Genomic DNA, 19196 nt, shown 5'->3' with positions numbered 1-19196 from the left:
GGTGTTCCTAGCCTTACTGGGGAGAAAGCAAGGTCACTTTCTGGCAGGCCCAAAAACCTCAGAATATTTTGGGAACCCTACAAATAGTAGTCTGTTGGTGAGTCCTTGGATTGGCTTCCTAGCCTTTAGAAGTTTTTAAAAGTCCAATCTGAGATTCTTTGTTAAAACTTCGGGCAAAACAGACTTTAAAAGAGCCTATTATCAATCACTATTCTTACTGCACTTCTCAAAATAATCTTATGCCAAAAGGGTGGCATTTTCTGCTCTTCAGTGTACAAGGTTATTTTATAGGAAGTAAACTGAATTACAAGCTTAGGAAAAAAAAGCATCTTCTGCCAAAGGTTAGAGTTAAACAGAAGTTTGAACATTACCTGTGAATTTTTTTTTTTCTTACCAGCAAGGTGATCGCAACCCTTGGCACAGTGTTGCGTGCACCACGCTCAGCCAGTGAGTGCACCAGCCACCCCTATATAGGATCCAAACCCGCGGCCTTGACACTACCAGTGCTGCACTCTCCCGAGTGAGCCACGGGGCCGGCCCCTTGTGAATTTTATTTTACTTCAGAAAAATATTGTACATTCTGTTACAGGAAAATTCCAAGTCTTGCTGGCTAGATTTGGATTCTTGGTATCTTGAGCAAAGAATTGGACAAGACACACTGGAAACTAAAAGCAGTTTTATTTAGCAAGGAAGAGAGAAGAGTACACTCCAGAGAAAATGGAGTGGGCTTGAGCAAGAGAGGAGAATGCTCAAGGGTCCCAACAGTTACATTCCTGGGGTTTTAAGTCCTTAGCGGGATTCGTGCCATTTGGTCATTGGTTGAGCCCTGAATGTAATATCTGTCATATTGGTTAAAGAGATTGGTGTCCTAGCTAGTGAGAACTCATTGGTCTAACGGAATGGTGCCTGTTAGGAAAATAGAATGGTTTGGTCAGGACCCTCACCTCAGGTCTGGTTGGGGGTGGTTCAGTAAACAAATTGTGTGGTGGGGTGTGGAGTTAGTGCACCTGCATGGCACCACCACCTTGGCTGGAGTTTAGTGCCTCTGGTGGCTGTTGCCGCTCCGCAAATGCATGCCTTTCCAACCTGTGGCTTCCAAGGACCTGTTTGCTGGTTACCTAGGTCATAGACCTGTGTGTAAGGGGTCTGGTGACTGAGCCTGGCATGTGAGGGGTCTGATAACCCAGCCTGGCATGTGAGGGGTCTGGGGACCCAGCCTGGCATGTGAAGGTTTTGTGACCCAGTCTGTGAACAGGCTTGAGGGGTCTGTGAGCTGCAGATGCAGCTCTAGCTCGACAATTGGCCCAGTCAGTGCAGGATTGGCCCAGTCAGTGCAGGCAGGTAAAAGAGCCCAACAACTGGCATAGTCATATAGCTTTACAATTGGCATGGTCCTGTAGCTAGGCAGTTGGTGTCATGAACAGGATAAAGTAGCGCAACAACTGGAGTACACTAGCCAGAGCCATACAATTGGCATAGTCTGGAACAGGATTCTGAGCAGTTACAGGAACCAAAAGCCCTTAGAAGAAGGAGGAAATGTGGCTACTTTTGAATATGCTCTGCCCTATGGACACCTTCCTGTTGACCGGGATCTGGTTGCTGCTCACTGTACTGCAAGGCAGCATAAACCGGGCATTATAATGCAAAACCCATTGGGAAGGGGAGGAAATGTGGCTCTCCTTGAGCATGTGGTGTCTGGTGGCCACTGTTTTGCTGACCAGAGCCTGCCTACTGATCACTATGCTGCAAACTGATCAAGATATGCAGCAGAAAGCATAGTTGTTGTAAGCGAGAATGATTATCCTGGAGGACAACATGCAGCGACTGGCCACTCAGGCCCCTCACACCAGGGAAGACGACCAACCCAGTGATGAGTTGGGAAAAACCATGTGTCTCCAGGCATGACCGGTTGTGCATGAGAAATTGAGACAGTAAAGCAGCAGAAACAGGGAGAGCCCCTGGCTACTGCAACTACAAGACCTATGGGTGGATGGTGTAACTTGCTCTAGAGACTATGTAGAAATGTGTGTTGCATTTGTCTGAAGGCAAATGGCTTGAAGGGTGCCACTTAAATCCGATGGCTTGAAGGGTGCTGTATAAACCTGAGAAAAGAATGAGAAAAGAGTGTCACATGCAGATGGACAGATGACCCGAGGACGGGTGCCCCTGCAGAATTTCAAGTATGTTTTCACCTGGTGAAAAGGTGGAAAAGTTAGTCTCCATTACTATGCACCTGTCTCGGTGGCAGCAGTTACAGGAGAGCTGCAGATACGCACAGGGACAGGACAGCCACTCCTTGATGGACTGGGCGAATGCAGCTGTTTGAACTGTGGGAGAATGCTGCGAAAAACTGCCTGAGACTGAGTGAGTAGCTGGTATAAGCTGAGCTGACTGAAGTAATACAAAAGCCAGAATATAAAAAGGAAGCAGAGCATAAAGATTTGGAAAATTTGCAGCCTGGTCATGAGGTAGAGAAGGGAGAGCAGGAGAAAAATATAAGGGTGAAGCAGATAAACTGTTTGCTAAAGACATTATCTTGGCGGGAGGCAGTCAGATGCTAAAACCCAAAACAATGGGGAAAATGCCTTAAAGGCATTTGAGAAGTCTGGATGGGTACCCAACCCATCACAGGCCCTGAGGGCATTTGAGAAGTTTGGGAGAGCACCCCTCCCATCCTAGAAGGACTGAGTTGTCCCAGAGGACAGACCTGAGGTGTCACTGCCTTCCGCAAACTACTCCCTGCATCCCAGCCATTCTGGCTGGAGCAATCTGGCCTCAACACCTCTGAAGAGCAAAAGCCAAAAACCTTGGTGGCGTTCATGCTGTGTTAAGTTTGCAGGCCAGGGGTATGTGAGAGCAGTGGAGGCGTGGCAGCCTCCACCTAGATTTCAGAAGATGTATGGAAAAGGCTGGGAAATCAGGTGGAGACATGCTGCAGGGGTGGAGCTGCTGTGAAGGTCATCTATGGAGCAATGTTGAGCAGAAAAGTGGGGTTGGAGCCCCGACAGAGAACCCCACTGAGGAAATGTCTAGTGGAGCCAGGATGGTGAGACTGCCACCAGGAGCCCAGAACTGTGGGGCTGCTGGCAGCAAGCAGCGCCAGCCTGGAAAAGCGGCAGGCACCAGGGCAGCTCGATGGGCTGCACTTGGTGGAGCTGTAGGAGTGAGGTTGCCCAACACTTTAGGGGTCCAGGTGGCCCAGTGTGATTGATGTTTGCCCTGTTTGGGTTTCAGATTTGTTTGTGGGCCTGTTTTTCCTTTTTATTCCTCCCTTCTGTAATGGGAATGTGTACCCAATGTCTGTCCCACTGTATCTTGAAAGTAGATAAACTCGTTTGACTCTTTACAGGTTCCTCACTGGAAGGACTTTTGCTTTTGGTCTCAGATGAGACTTTGGATTTTGGACTTTTGAATTGGTGCTGCAACAAGCTAAAGATTTTTGGGACTGGGATGGAATGTGTAATATGTGAATGCAAGGGTCATCTATCTTCACTAAGGGAACATTGTGGAAGATTCTGAACACATAGATTGTTCGGCAAAGACCCTGAAGGGGTGGATTGTTGGGAAAATAGAATGATTTGGTCAGGACCCTCACCTCAGGACTATGTGCCTTTAAAAGACCCCTTAAACGTAAACTCAGAGCTGCTTCCTTCCAAGACTTTCTTGGAGGAACAGTCACTGGCTGGCCAATAAAAACCCCCTTTTAAATTCTCAGTTGGGTGTTCTGGTTCCTTTTCCATGTGGCAGCCTCACAACAAAGGATTCAAAGGAACTGAATGGAAGATCAAACATGGCAAAACAGTGCTGGCTGGTTAGCTCGGTTGGTTAGAGTGCAGTATTATAATGCCAGGGACAAGGGTTCAGTGTCCCGGCCTGCGGGACAGGTAAGAACGTGGACTCGAGGAGGACTACCTGTAGCTGGTGAAAAGGGGGAGGGACAGGAGACACGCAGAATGGAGGCAAGACAAGATTCTGATCAAGCCTCAAAATTTTATTGTTAGGCGATTGCTTATATACATAGTGAAGAAGGGGCGGGCTGTCACAGAGTGTGGCAGCTTATGATAGGTGGAAAGGCAGGGGGGTGATAGTGGCGTGGTATGAGAAGAGGAGGTGGGAGGGGTGTTGGCTTGGCGAGCGCGGGCTTTTCTGAGGAGGAAGAGAAAGGCTTACATAAAATGGCTGTTATTTGTTAAAAATGGCGGCTATTGTTAAATATGGCTCCTGACATCTCCTCCCTTTCTGTTCAAAGACAGAAGGGAAGGCGAGCATTAACCGGGCGAGGGAGTAGGGGCCTGGCTCCCCCGTGGATTTTTTGAATCCACCATCATTGGCTCTTGGTATCTTTTGGGGGGAGGGGCAGAGCCGAAATTGATTTTTGATAGATTAGATACCAACCCCTATGCAAGCCAGGCGTGCTCACAGGGAAACCCAGAGGAGGTCGGAGTTCTGTGACCTTCCCTTGCAATACTTTGTTTTACACTCACCCCGGTGCTCATACCCTGTTCTCCTTAAAGGGAGAGGGTAGACATGCCTCTGGTTATCATGTCGTCCCCGTAGGGAGGGAGCCATAGTAGTCTTCTCCCGCGTCCTTTGATGCCAGCCGTTGATAATGAATTTGGATAGGTTTAGAAAGGACGGCATCAACTTGTTTCTTAATTAGGTTGGTGAGATGGCGAAACGCCCAGGGACCGAAGGTTATAAGTAAAAGGAGGCAAAGAAGGGGGCCCAAGACAGGGAGGAGGTAAGGGAGGAGTCCATTAAGTCCAGTCCAGAGCGGGTTTTCGAACAATTCTTTTCTTCGCTTGATGAGGTCTTCTTGTAATTTCTTGATTTTGTCTCGGACAATGCCAGACTTGTTGGCATAGAAACAGCACCGTTCCTGTAAAGCTAAACAGATCCCTCCCTGTTCTGCAGTTAATAGGTCTAACCCTCTACGATTTTGTAAAACTACCTCAGCTAAAGAATCAATTTGATCTTGTAAATCATTAACAGTTCCAGAGAGGGTTTGAACATCATCAATTAACTGACGAGATAATTTATTATAGGTGTTAACAGCGACCCCTATCCCCGCCCCGCCGGAGGCCATAGCGGTTGTAATAGCCAAGCCTATAAGCAAGGGAATGACTTGGAGAGCACGCCGGTGGCGTCCTGTTATAAGGTCAAGGCTAGGAAGAGGGACGGGCTCATCTCCGGGGATGATAGAAATGTCAGGGAGAAGGCTCGCTGAAACGCAGAGGCCTGTCCAATTAGTAGGGAGAAGGGTGTAGGCAAGGTTGCCTCCACAAATGAATACCTGTCCTGGAGAAGGGCAGATGGGGGTGGAAATGTTAGTTATGGTATGACAATGGGAAAAGGTGACAAATCCGACATCAACGTCATAGGAATTATTTTGTGAAAGTCCCTGGAGGCAATCAGAGAGATTAAAACCCGAGGGCTGTACTCTGAAGGGGAATGATAGTGAGCAATTGGCAGTTTCATTAAAGGGGATATACGAGGCATTGAACATAGGAATGGCAGTAGGTAGAGGCATACCAACGGTTAAACATAGCCAGCAGTCTTGTGCAAGGGAGGGGTTGGTGGAGTTTAATAGAGAGTGGGTAGCGCTGAGGATGTCTTGTGTATGTGGATCTAAAGTAATGTCTCTGGGTTTTGGAAGGGCGAGTGGATGGTAGTTTAATAGAGGATATAAATGTTGGGCTAGTTCTTGAATTCGTTGGGCAACTAAAGCCTCTTTTAGGGTGTCGCTGGGGCCCCCTCCATCCGATACATGAATCGGGGCCATGGGCGACCAACATACATTTTTGCCGACATGTTGTGGGAGACAGGATGCCTGAGAATATTTTTCAGAACCTCCCTCTAAGGCGCTGCCAAAGGTGCCCGAAAAGGCCCTTTCTAAGGTAGCAGTAAGGTAGGTTTTTTGTGGTGTTTGTGTATGGTCAGTGCATGTTTGTGTAGAAGAGTAGCAAGTGGAATGGACGGACTGGAGAAAAGTGCAGTTTTTAGGGCAAGGTCCAGGGCGACCCTGTACTGTAGGAATGATTGTAGGTTTGTTTTTGCAGACCCATTCAGGCTTTGTCGCCCCAGACCAGGTGTAAGATGTTGCGATATAGGCTACCTTTGTGTTGCAGTCTACTTGACTGGTATAGGCACTTGGGGTGCGGAAAACCGTACCGCCCTTGCAATCGCAAGGGTTTCCAAAAAGGACCTTGTAGAGTTCTTCACGACTTGGTGGAGGTTGAAAACCCGCCTGCACACAGAAGGCATATGAAAGAAGGGCGAGGAGGCAGGGTTTCATTGTCTGTAAAAGAGAAAAGAAAGAGTTTTTTCTCAGGGATCCTTCCCTGGGTTGGGTGAGTTATTTTTTTGGGGGGGGTTTACTGGTTTGATTAGACGTTCAGGCAGCCATCGAGGCCCCCCTTCTTGAGTGTCATAGATACAGGCCGAGCCACGTCCCCATATGAGGACCGGGTCGGGGCCCTGCCATTTAAGTGTTGAGGGATTTTTCCACATGACCTGTGCGTATTGGTCATTTGTTTTTTGGTGCCAATGACGATCGGCTGCTGATTTTCCCTGTGCATCAAGTTGTAAGAAATTTAGAGTGAATAGAGCGTGGTTAAGGATATTACGTGGTGAGCCTTTGGTGGGGTAGAGACCTGTGGTTTTAAGCTTGTTAATGGTATTTTTTAAGGTTTGATTTGTTCTTTCAACAATGCCTTGGCCCTGTGGATTATATGGGATTCCTGTGATGTGTTTGATATGCATTTGAAGGCAAAAGGTTTTGAAGGCTTGAGAGGTATATCCAGGGCCATTGTCTGTCTTTAGGATATTAGGTTTACCCAGAACTGTAAAGCAGTGGAGAACATGAGCAATTACATTTTTTGTGGCTTCACCACTTTGGAGGGTGGCGAGGATGAAGCCACTGAAGGTATCTACTGTGACATGGATGTATTTTAGGTTGCCAAATTCTGTAACGTGTGTAACATCCATTTGCCATACTTCATTTGGAAGCAAGCCTCTGGGGTTAACCCCAAGGTGTGGTAAAGATAAAAAGACTACACAAAGGGGGCAGTTTTTAACGATGTCTCTGGCTTGCTCTCTGGTGATTTTAAAACGGAGGCGCAGTGTTTGGGCATTTACATGGTGTAGGTTGTGAAATTGTTGGGCACTTTTAAAGGGGTCCTGTAGTAAGGAGAAACAGGCCCGGGTTAGAGTATCGGCCTGTGTATTACCATGAGAGAGGGGGCCTGGGAGATCTGAATGGGCTCTTAGGTGTCCAATAAAGAAAGGTTTCTGTCGTGATAAAATTAGCAGTTGTAATTGTTGGAACAAAGGTACTGCATTTATAGAAGGTTTTATGTAGGGAACAGTCTCTAATAATGGGACAGAGAAGGCAATATATGCACTATCAGTATATAGATTAAAGGCCTCATTTTTAAAGAGCTTGAATACTTGTATGATGGCAAATAATTCAACAAGTTGAGCTGATTGATATGGGGATTTTGTAATATATTGCTGGTTATTTACTATATAAGCAGCTGTACCTGAGGAGGAGCCATCAGAGAAAACTAATGTCGCTCCTTTTAGGGGCTTTTGAGAGGTAATTTTTGGGAATGTAAAAGGGTGTAGCCGAGAGAATTGGAGAAGTTTATCGGCAGGGTAGTGGTTGTCAATTTGTCCCTGAAATAGGATCAGGGGAATAGCCCAAGAGTCATCGTTTTGCATTAGCCATTGTACTTGTTCTCTGGTGTAGGGGAGAACAAGACTGTCAGGGTCCCTTCCAAAATGTAGGCGGCTCTTTTCCCTTCCTATTTTGATTAGTTTAGAAACGAGGGTGGTATATGTTGTTAAAACCTTGTTCGGAGATGAAGATAAGTGTACCCATAATAGGGGGCTATGTTGCCAAATAACCCCGGTAGGGGTATGTGGCGTGGCACAGATTATGAAGGAGAAAGGTTGGCTGTAATCTAAGAATGTAACTTGTTGTTTTTGTATAGCAGTTTCTAAAAGTTGGAGTGATTTATGTGCCTCAAAGGTAAGAGCACGCGGCGACAGGGGATCAGGGTCACCCTGTAATATGTCAGAGAGGTTTAAGTTCTCCTGTGGTTAACTTTAGATAAGGCCGTAGCCAATTGACATCCCCTAGAAATTTTTGAAAATCATTGAGTGTATGTAAATGATTAGTCTTTAATTGAACCTTTTGAGTAGTGATGACAGTCGAACTGAGCTCAAAGCCTAAGTAATAATAGGGATCTTTTAACTGAATTTTATTGGGTGCAATTTGTAACCCAAGGGTGGTGAGTGCCTCCTGTAATTGGGCACAACAATTGAGTACCTCAGGGGCAGTTTTTCCTGCCAAGAGAATATCATCCATGTAATGAATAATATAAATATGAGGCCATTTATCCCGAAGGGGATCTATAGCTTGTGCCACATATTTTTGGCATAGTGTGGGGCTGTTGGCCATTCCTTGTGGAAGAACTTTCCACTGGAACCTTTGCATTGGCCCTTTAAAGTTGGTTACTGGGAGGCTAAATGCAAAACATTCTCTGTCCTGGGGGTGTAAGGGAATGGTAAAAAAACAATACTTAAGGTCAATAATGATTTTGGAATAATTGGAGGGAATAGCTACAGGGGAGGGGAGCCCAGGTTGTAAGGCTCCCATAGAGAACATGGTTTTATTGATCTCTCGTAAGTCCTGGAGTAATCTCCATGTGCCTGATTTTTTCTTAATGACAAATATAGGAGTGTTCCATGGTGATGTGGTAGGTTCAATGTGGCCAGCATTAAGTTGTTCCTGCACTAACATAGTGGCCGCAGTTAATTTAGTTTCAGTTAGTGGCCATTGATCTACCCAAACAGGGGTGTCTGTTTTCCATTTTATTTTTTCCGCGTGGGGTGCAGGAAGATCAATGGCCATTAGAATAAATTTTGATTTCCTAACCCTTGTCGGTTGGTGTTGGGTGTGACCGAAATAGGTTCTTTAATGCCCTGGTTATTTTTTCCAAGTCCTTTACCAGGGAGAAACCCTTGATTTAGCATTTGACTGGTTACTATTTCGTTTGGGCTACACATGATGACTTTTAATTGTGACAGTATGTCTCTCCCCCAAAGATTAACGGGTATTCCTGAGATAATATAGGGTTGTACTTTTCCTGAATTTCCTTCCATATCTGTCCAAGTTAAGATTTTAGAACTTTGTTTTGGGTTGGTAGACTGTCCTATACCTTGGAGGTGGGTATAAGAGACTTTAGAAGGCCAAGAAGAAGGCCAATGTTTTTCAGAGATAACAGTAGCATCAGCCCCCGTGTCTACTAGTCCCTCAAATTTTTTTCCTTCTAAATGTAAGGTTAGTAAGGGCCGTTCAGGAGTAATTTGTTGGATCCAGTAGGCATCTGAAGAGCCAAAGGCAGAATCTGATGGGGGATGGGATGAATTGTGGTGATTTTGTGTATTTAAGGGTAATATAAGTAATTGATCTAGGCATTCGCCTGTTTTAATAGGGACTGGTCCCGAGATTGCCGACACTAGGATTTTGATTTGTCCTGTAAAATCATTGTCTATAACTCCGGGGACTACGGTTAAACCAGCGAGGGAAGAACTCCCTCTCCCAAGGACGAGTCCAAAGGTACCAGGGGGCATGGGGCCATAAACAGTTGTGGAGAGCATTTGCACACCGTGTTCAGGAATTAGTATTGTGTCGGTGGCGGAACAGAGGTCCAATCCTGCGCTTCCAGGAGTGGCTCGTTGGAGGGAGCTAACTCCTGGGCGGGGAGAACCTGTTTCGGGGGGACGAACCGTACAGCCCCTAGGTTCTGTCCCGAGGACGGGGCCAGGGGTTGGCCCCTTTGGGAGTTTCCCTGTTTCTTAGGTAGGGAATTCCCGTCAATGTCAGTCTTGGAATAGCAATCAGATGCCCAATGTTTTCCCCGTCTGCAGCGAGGGCAGACAGTGGAGGGGGGAGGTCGAGGAGGTTTGGCATCAGTCTGTGGAGCAGCCTGAGCCTTGGCTGGACATTCTCGTGAGAAGTGACCGGGCTGTTTGCATGTAAAACAAGTCTTGGATTGTTGTCCTTTGTTGGTTGTTGCGGCAACAAAGGGTTTTAGGGCAGCTCCAATAGCAAGGCCGAGGGTGTGGGAGGCCCCAACCCCAGAGCAAAGCTTAATATAATCAGCAAGAGAACCGCCGCAGTGTGGGCGGATAGTTTCCTGACAGGTGGGGTTGGCATTTTCCTAAGCTAGATGTTTAATGAAGGCGCTTTCGTTTTCGCCTTCCCCAACCAATCGTTCTGCTGCATCAGTTAGTCTGCTAATAAAATCACAATATGGTTCGTCTGGTTTTTGACGAACTTTAGCCAAGGAAGTGGTGGCGGACCCTTTGGGTGGGAGTCGGCGCCAGGCTTTTAAGCCGGCGACCTGAATTTGGGACAACAATCCTGGGGGAAAAGCAGCCTGAGTTTCATTAGTTTGATAAGGAGGTCTCCCTAACATCTTGTCCCTAGTCCAAGTTTTAGAAGTTTTATTCTCTGTATTACGCTGTGCCGTTTCCCGGCAGTTTTCAACAAAGTCTGTGCGCCAGAGAACAAAGTCGCCCCCGGAGAGGGTGGCCCTAGCTAGGGAAAACCAATCATTTGGTGTTAGCCACCGATCACTGAGGCCCTCGAGAAGTGCTAGGGTGTAGGGTGCAGTGGGTCCGTATAAACCAACCGCAGCTTTTAAATCTTTAAGATGTTTAAGATTGAGTCTACGATATTTTTGTCCTTGGGAGAAGTTACTCAGGGTTTCAACCTCAGGTTCCTCCGTATCGGAGGCCTCCTCGGTGGAGAGGGGGTCTTGGGTGTCAGGATCATTTTGATCTTCGGTTTCGCCCTTATCTTGACTGGAATTTATGAGGGCGTGACTGCGTGTGACGGGAAAAGTTAAGACTGGTGGACTGGGTGTCTTCCGTTTTTTGGGTGTGGCATCTTTTAGAAGGAGCAAACTAAGTTCATGGTCAAGGGCTTTTATTTCTTTGACTAATTGGACGTGTTGTCGTTTTTGCTGAAGCGTGGATCTGAGGGAGGAAATTTGTTGGGTCAGAGAAGAATTTATTTGTTGTAGGGGGTTGTTTTGAAGGAGTTTCTCAGGCACAGGGCATAGGGGGCCCACAAAAGGAGGAAGTGGTTGAGGGAGGGGGTAAGGGGGGGGTTGGTGGGGAGCGGAGGGCGGTGGATGAAGAACTGGCGCAGTAAGCTGCCAGGGATCCTCGTTATCATGATAATGAGCTGCCTGTTTATCTAAGGTCTCTTGGTCCTCGGGGGAAAGTTGATCATTATGAGGGGCGAAGGAAGTAAGGGAGGGGTATAATTTTGGAGCTGTTTTATGAGTCTTTTTAGAGGGGTTAGTTTCAGGGGAGATTGTCTGAAGAGTCTTTTCAGGGGGATCAGCATCATGGCTGTTAAGTCCCTCCGGCATGCCTATTACGACAGAGGGGCAAGTTGAGGGGGGGCGAGAACCATCCTTAAGGGCTGTCTCCCCCACTTGTATTATGTTTTTGATATCCGGGTCCTGAGAATGGGTTTGTAAAATGTCATTAATTAAATTCCAGTAGGAAAAGGTAGACACAGGGACCTTGCTGGGGCCAAAAGTACGATAGTAATCATTGAGACAGTCACCAACCCGTTTCCAGTATTTATGATCAATGGTACCCTCTTGAGGAAACCAGGGGCATACATCAGTTAAGAAATTGAAAAAACTTCAGAGATCTTTCTTTTTAGCCTTAATTCTGCGCATCTTGAGGGAATCCTTAAGCCCCTTAAGGAAGAGCTCGTGAGAGCTCAATTCCTGTCCCATGATAATCACCTACTCACCGGTCCGATGTCCGCTGGGGCGGCTAGTCCAGCGACGATCAAAATCGAGTCTTGTCCCGAGGATTGATCATCCACGGGCTCGAAACGAGCTCAGGAGCTCAGGGTATGCCTGGCCAGGCGTCTTCCGAGTAGGTGCCAGCAACGTTGTTCCGTGCCTCGGGCCCCACGTTGGGCGCCAGAATGTCCCGGCCTGCGGGACAGGTAAGAACGTGGGCTCGAGGAGGACTACCTGTAGCTGGTGAAAAGGGGGAGGGACAGGAGACACGCAGAATGGAGGCAAGACAAGATTCTGATCAAGCCTCAAAATTTTATTGTTAGGCGATTGCTTATATACATAGTGAAGAAGGGGCGGGCTGTCACAGAGTGTGGCAGCTTATGATAGGCGGAAAGGCAGGGGGGTGATAGTGGCGTGGTATGAGAAGAGGAGGTGGGAGGGGTGTTGGCTTGGCGAGCGCGGGCTTTTCTGAGGAGGAAGAGAAAGGCTTACATAAAATGGCTGTTATTTGTTAAAAATGGTGGCTATTGTTAAATATGGCTCCTGACAGTTCAGGTCTCTGTATTGGCCACCAGTCCCCACCCCCTCAAAAAGTGACAAAACAAGGAGCAGAAGCAATGAGAAGGAAGAGGTCTGAGAGGAGACAGTTGAAGAGATCTTGAGTTTCTTTTTTTTTTTTTTGGTGGCTAGCCAGTAAAATCATGAGTTTCTTAAAGAAGCCAATGAAGTTTCAAATTATCCTCAGCAAAATTATGCTAACAAGAAGGAGATGAGGACTGGCTGGTTAGCTCACTGGGTAGAATGGTGCTGATAACACCAAGGTCAAGGCTTTCAGATCCCTGGACTGCCAACCACCAAAAAAAAAAAAGGAGATGGACAGAGTTGGTGGAACAGGTAGTCAGCAGGGGTTCAAGAAGAGAGTTTCGAGATAAGAGGTGCTCAGTTTCCTTGGGCTCAGATTTCAGGACACACCTCTAGGTTTCAAGCCTTTCTCTAAGGTCTCAGGCCCCTACTCCAGACCCTCCAGAGGAAAGTTACTATTGCTAGTTACACCTATTTTCGGCACCAACACAGGGGAAATGAGACCACAAGGGGCTGGACTATACAAATCCCTATGTGGCTGGGCATGCTCAATAGGGAAGGGTTATATAACCCTGGTGGGCAGGCATACTCAGTAAAATGCAGTTTGTTCTCTGAATGACCTTCCACTAGAGGTGCTAGAGAGCTCAGGATATTCTTGAATATGCTTAGTACATGTGATAGGATTTGACCAACTGAGCATGTGCAAGACTATGTTACTTAACTGGGAACCACTCCCTTAATTGAATATGCATTAGACAGTGAAACTATAAAAGCCAAATCCCAGCAGAAGGCGGGGTTGTTTCTCACTTTCCTGGGGCCAACTCACGCATCACTGACTGAGGTTTGTACACTTTACTTTGTATCAAGTTTACTTTTAGCAAGTGGCTGCTCACTCTCTTGAGCCAGCCTGCACTCTGTATAGAACTTTAAGTATGTATTTCTTACCTTTATATTAAACTTTTTGTGGGCCTTGCTCAGTCTCTGAAGCTCTGCCACACTCTGTGAAATCTGTATCTCTTATTCATTACTTAATCCTGTTCTCATTTTCTACTGCGGCTCTGCTCTTGAATTCTTTCCTGTGGTAGACTCAAGAACCTGGTAAGAGGATGGGGTGTGTAGAGGCTGACTATTGGGCCTCCCAGACCCCCTCCTCTGACATCAGTTTCATTCAACTGAGAAGTTCCCATGAAGGAGGATCCAATAAAGAGAACAGGGAAGGTTTAAGAAAAAGATTGCTCCTATAAGGCTCTGTATGTCAGAAACCAAACTAAGCCAAAGGTACATTTATCAAGTGGCTCACAACCAAAACCAGTACACTTTTTATGACCTAAAATCAATAAGCATTTTAGGCTTAACCATGCTTACAGGAGGCATCTTCAGTGAGGGTGCAAAGATACAGCTCTCCCAATACCCGCAGCCACTCCTAAAGATAGCCAAAAGAAAGATTTAGACAACTCCCCTGAGAGCTGGCAACAATTGATAGGCTGTTAGCTACAAATGGGGTATAGCCCACATTTCTGTCTGACCATATTTTTGAGGGCCTCCAAATTTTTGATTGGCAACCTGCACACACAGGCTCCATCACTTACATACCCCAATGGGAAGAAGGCCAAGCTAAGTTCTCAGGACACAAAATGAGGCAACACGAAAATAATAGCTGTTCAGAGAGGGAAAAGATCAAGCCAAATGGGTATCCCCAAACCAGAGTCAAATTCAGAAACATCTCACCTTTTAATAGTAGGCATTATTATCCAAAGAGACCTTATACATAGATTTTTTTCCCCCTCTACTATACTATTACTAAACTTATATTAAAATCTTTACTGGTTGGGGGGAAAAAAGCGAACTTTAACTTTCTCATGAATAAAAACTGTCCCAGGTTTACTGAAACTATTACGGCATAGCAGGAAGATTCAAACGGCTCTATGTGGTATCTTGAAATTCATCCCAACTGTAGGCTGAGTGACCTGCAAGTTGGATAAAATGTCAAAGTCCAAAAGCTTGAGCATTTCCTTAGTGTCAGGATCTACTTGAATGATCTCCTGATTCAGGGTTGAGACCTCAGGAACATAATTATCTCCTTTCTTTCTCCTCCTCCTGCACCTTGATGAAGATACCTCTCATGGGACCTCTCTGAATCCACTTTGTCAGATGCATGACATAGCCTGCCATCTTGCTGTGGAGCTTCCTGAGGTGAATGGCCATCTCCTCGCACACACGATTGTTCCTGTGGCTGTTGTTGCCCAGGGGCATGTAATACTTCTCAATGGGGACCCGCACCACCTTCTCCATGTTTTTTTTCTTTCAATTTTTATTGAATCATAATAGATTATACATATTTTTGGGGTTCAACGTTGAGATATGTTGATCATATTACTAGCATATATATTCTTACAAGTCATACTTACTCTTTATGCCCCTTATCCAATCTCTCTCCATCCCCATTTCCCTCCCCCCTCTAATTACCCTAGATTTCTTCTCTCCTTCGGAAAGAGTAATGGTTACTCTGTTGATTTGTTGCCTAGATGATCTGTCCAATGCTGAGAGGTGTGTTCAGGTCCCCCAATATTATCGTAGAGCAGATGCTTCTTTTGTCACTCTGGAATGGGTTTTGTGGAAAGGGACATCCTCTTCTTTTTTTTAGTCTCTTCTGGTGACTCTCCATGTGTCAATGTACTCCAGTGGCTGGCGGACCATCTGTGTGGTGTTTATGGCGTCTAGCCACTTTCATGGCAGCCATGGTTATTGTGGTGGCTGTGGTGGGCCACCCACATGGAGGTGATGTTTTTGGCATGCTCCTTGGTGCTGGCAGTGTGCCTGGTTGTGGGAGGGGGGTCTGGTCCATGGCTCCATGCTTGGGTCCCTGGGTGGGCCCTGAGGTGCTGACGCAGTGTGCCTGGGCAGGAACTACTTTTTTGTCCTTTGCTTACTTCTAAAGTGGGGGAACTTCCTGTTGGGACCAGTACTTGAGCTGTGTGGTTGAGCTAAATTGCTGCTTTGCTGCTGCTTCCTTAGGGAAGGCTTTTTGTGCAGCTCAGGTTATAATGGTTGACTTTATAGGTACTTCCAGATCTCCAGAGACCCAGTGTACCTCAGTTGTATAGAAACTCTGATCTGGGACTGGGTCTTTTCATCAAACTGCACCCCATGCAATTCTATATTCCTGACCAGTATCCTCTGAGTAGTCCTGTGCTGATTGGGGGCAGATCAGCTGTCCTTGCTGTGCCCCAGTGTTCCCTTGCTGGCCTGTCTCCCCCACCACCTGTGCTGCAAATACTTCCCATGGGACGGGCCATGGGCCAGTTCCTTGTGGTGACTCACTGGCCTCTGAGTGACCCCTTTTTTTCAGCTGTTCTGGCTCCTTGCTCCTGCGTGGGTCCACAGGAACCCTGTTATTGGTCTTGCTGGCCTGGAGGCCACCATGGCCCTCTTCTCCCCTGATGACTCCAAGTAACTCCATCTGAAGGGCACAGCTGAGGCTTTTGCCGGCTCCTGCTCCATGTGATCAGCAGTTCCAGCCTTAATGTAGCTGTGGCATGAAATAGTCAGAGCAGTTTTTTCTTTCTCTCGTTGTGGCTTCTCCCACCTTCATGCACTCTGTGGGTCTCTCCTCCTCTTCCCCTGAGCTCTAGCAGCCCCAGCTTGGTTGTTGTAGCTCTTTTATAGTTCTAAATTGGTTGATTTGTGGGAGAGAGTGACACTGGGGCCATCTATTCTGCCATCTCGACCGGAAGTCTCCACAGTTTTGGTATGAATGTCGACCATGTTGGCAGGTCCCTGGTAAAAGAGCTATGATATTTTATTAATGGAAACAGGAAGAATTTATAATTTCAGAACTAACTTTCATGACATAATTGGCTATCTTTTACTGAGTGATTTGTTGAAGTCATCTCATGTATTTTAGAATCAGTTATCTCATCTCAGTGGAAAATATCACCAATCCCAGAAGGCTATTGGGAAGTTTGATCTAGAATATTTGGAAAGGCGTGTGTAAAGGGTATGCTCAATATTGGTTCAAAAGGAAAGCAAAGTTTCATTTCTGAGAAAAAAAAATCCCTATCTTATAGTATAATTTATATTGGGGCTAAACTTACTATAAAGTTAAATTTATTATAAAATTTAAAGCAAACATGCACGTCCTGATTTTGGCTGGTAAAGCCCTGAGTTAGGCTAAAAGTGTTGATTCCACTGGAGGCAATCAGTTGAACTGCACCTGCCACTGTGAGTTAGAGAAGGGAGCTGAGGACAGGCTGCCCTCTGGTGGCTCTTTCCAGAGCTTGCTAGCACCTGGCTACAGTGGTTGGATGCATTCCTCAATCTTGCACAACATTCCCGGACCTTAGGGAGCCTGCAAATGAAGGGACTTATTTTAAATGAATTACAAGGTTAAGAGCCTGGCCAAAACAAACAAACATGCAACAACCCTGATTGTTCCCAAGTTTTCAAAGAAGAGTTTTTCGTTTTTTGACATTCAAAAAATAGTGATTACATGCTTTTTAATTGAGGAATTCCCTTTAGAATACAAAATGAATTACCATATCATAGAAGTAAAATACTTTCAATAAGTGTTTATACCATTTTGAAGTCAATTCTAACTTCTTGAATTCTCTGACCTCCCCACCATAGGGTCTCTTTTATACCTTGGTCCAAAACAACCAGAGAGCAGTTGAATGTTACCACAAGATGGCAATGGCAGCACTTATATCAAGGAAGTCCTCCGGAAGCACCAGCTCTTTTCTTATGCCATGAGATGTAGGAAAAAGGTTGTTGAGCCAAGCATCATGATACCTGCATCTAAAAATCTATGTAACACTGAATTAGGTACTTAGGCACTATTTTTTTTTTTTAGAATTATGTAAAAAGATGTGTGTGTATGAGAACTGATAATAGATAAAAAGAAAGTTTTGGGATATGCTAAAAGCCTATAAAATAATTAAGCTAATTATGTAAATGTAATTAGGATAAACACAGGTCTACTGATCAAGTCTGAGTAATAATCCTGAAAAGATAAATTTAATATACATTTTGTAGAAAAGACTACTTCACACAGCAGATAGTGAGTCTCTAAAATCCGAAGTGGTAAAGTAGACAATATTTTTTAAATACTATTGAAATAGTGCAAGGGATCTGTATTAGTCCATCTCTGTTGCTTTTAACAAAATATCCGAAACTGGGCCATTTACAAATAAACAATATTTATTGCTTACAGTTTCAGAGGCTAGAAGTCCAAAGTCCAGGGAACACAGCTGGTGAGGGCATTCTTTGATGGTGACTTCAGTGATGCAAGGTATCACATTGTGAGAAAGGCAGAAGTAAGAGAGAGAGCTTTGCATGTGTTCTCCTTTTAAAGCCAACAGAACCATGCCCATTACCACCATTAAGCCATCAAATGGATTAATTCATTCATTATGGCATGGTCCTCACAATCTAATCACCTCTTCAAGGCCCCACGTTTTAATTACCGTAATAGGATTTCCCACCCTCAATGGTTACAGTGGGGATTAAGATTCAATGAGTTTGGAGGGACATTCAATCTACAGCAGGCTCTATAATATATTTTTATTAAGGAGTGGGAAGAGATTTTTAATGAAGTCTAACCTACACATAGAAAAGTGCACAAATCGTAAGTGTGTAGCTAAAGTGTTTGTCACAAACTGATCTTCCACATATAAACAGCACTTGATCAAGAAACAGGGCATTCCAGTGCCCAGAAGCCTCTCTGACACCCTCTTCTAATCACTGCACACCTCAGAGGGAAAACTGTTATTCTGACTTCCATTTCTCTACTTATATAAGCTTATTTAGGTGAATCCAAACCCCATTATTTTCCATATTCCAATTTCCAGTACACCTCTTTAATCAAGAATTCCTAAAGTTTAGTGTAAACTAGTCATTTTACCAGCTTTCTATGTATACCAACTTATGAAAAATTGTAGCTCCTGGGAGATAGAATAAAATATTTATTTAACTGTGAAGAAAATATTAATTCAGTTGTGGATGTTTCACAGCCACTGTGCTTCTCAGATGTTGAGCCTGAGAAAATAAAATTTGATAATTAATTTATTGAGTAGGTGCTATATGCCAGGCATGAATATATGAGGGCACTTCAAAAATATCATTGAAAAATATAATTAGAAGATAGTATTCTATCTCCCAAGGTGAATAAGAAAGACCGTATACTAATGGAACTTGCTTCTAGTAGGAAAAACCCTAAAACCTCCATAATAATTCTCAAAAGATTTTATGAAATATAGGCTATACATTAGAAACAAAAAATTAAAAACAAAAACTAATAAAATATACACAAACACCTTTATTTCAGTAAATGTAAAAATGTGTTTAATTTTCAAAGCCAGTAGAAAGAAATATTTTCAACAATTAAGGACTTCAATTATAAAATTCATGAAATACCACATTTATTTCATATACCTTGAAATATCAAACTTTTAAGAATATTCTAATGGGGTTCCACGGAGTTAGATGGCTCTACCTATGAGTGGAACATGAAATGTCTAGTTTTATTAATAATAATGAGAGGAGAAAGGAGAAAGGTGAGGAATTAGTTATAGGAGCTGCGAATAATGCCACACTATCCAGGGAAAGGAGAAATTTGTGATATTGAAATGGATGTGAAACATCTTAGAGTAAAGGAATACTCAACTGGTCAATACACTATAATTATTCCTTCCTACAAACTTTCAGCTGGTAATGTATTTAATCTTTCAAATAACTTTCCAATTTTACAATGGAAGCCAAGAAGAAAATTAAATTCGC

The 19196-nt window shown here is 44.8% G+C and overlaps 1 protein-coding gene and 1 pseudogene across 1 annotated transcript; both read right to left on the bottom strand.

Annotated features, from left to right (window-relative positions):
• Positions 1 to 4260: 4260 nt before the first annotated feature.
• On the bottom strand, positions 4261 to 6295 carry LOC134384219 (syncytin-1-like). The gene has a single exon (XM_063105802.1). It carries the CDS (start codon positions 6293 to 6295, stop codon positions 4541 to 4543), a length of 1755 nt encoding a protein of 584 aa, XP_062961872.1. The 3' UTR covers positions 4261 to 4540.
• Positions 6296 to 14335: 8040 nt separating this feature from the next.
• Positions 14336 to 14714, bottom strand: LOC134385096 (small ribosomal subunit protein eS17-like; annotated as a pseudogene).
• Between the last annotated feature and the right edge of the window lie 4482 nt (positions 14715 to 19196).

The sequence above is a fragment of the Cynocephalus volans genome, chromosome 8, assembly GCF_027409185.1.
Source record: "Cynocephalus volans isolate mCynVol1 chromosome 8, mCynVol1.pri, whole genome shotgun sequence".
Lineage (NCBI taxonomy): Eukaryota > Metazoa > Chordata > Mammalia > Dermoptera > Cynocephalidae > Cynocephalus > Cynocephalus volans.
This window is presented reverse-complemented; position numbering and strand designations above follow the sequence as displayed.

Bases quoted from the DNA above. Each gene is read 5' to 3' on its own strand.
- LOC134384219 (XM_063105802.1), bottom strand. From the start codon at position 6,295: ATGAAACCCTGCCTCCTCGCCCTTCTTTCATATGCCTTCTGTGTGCAG.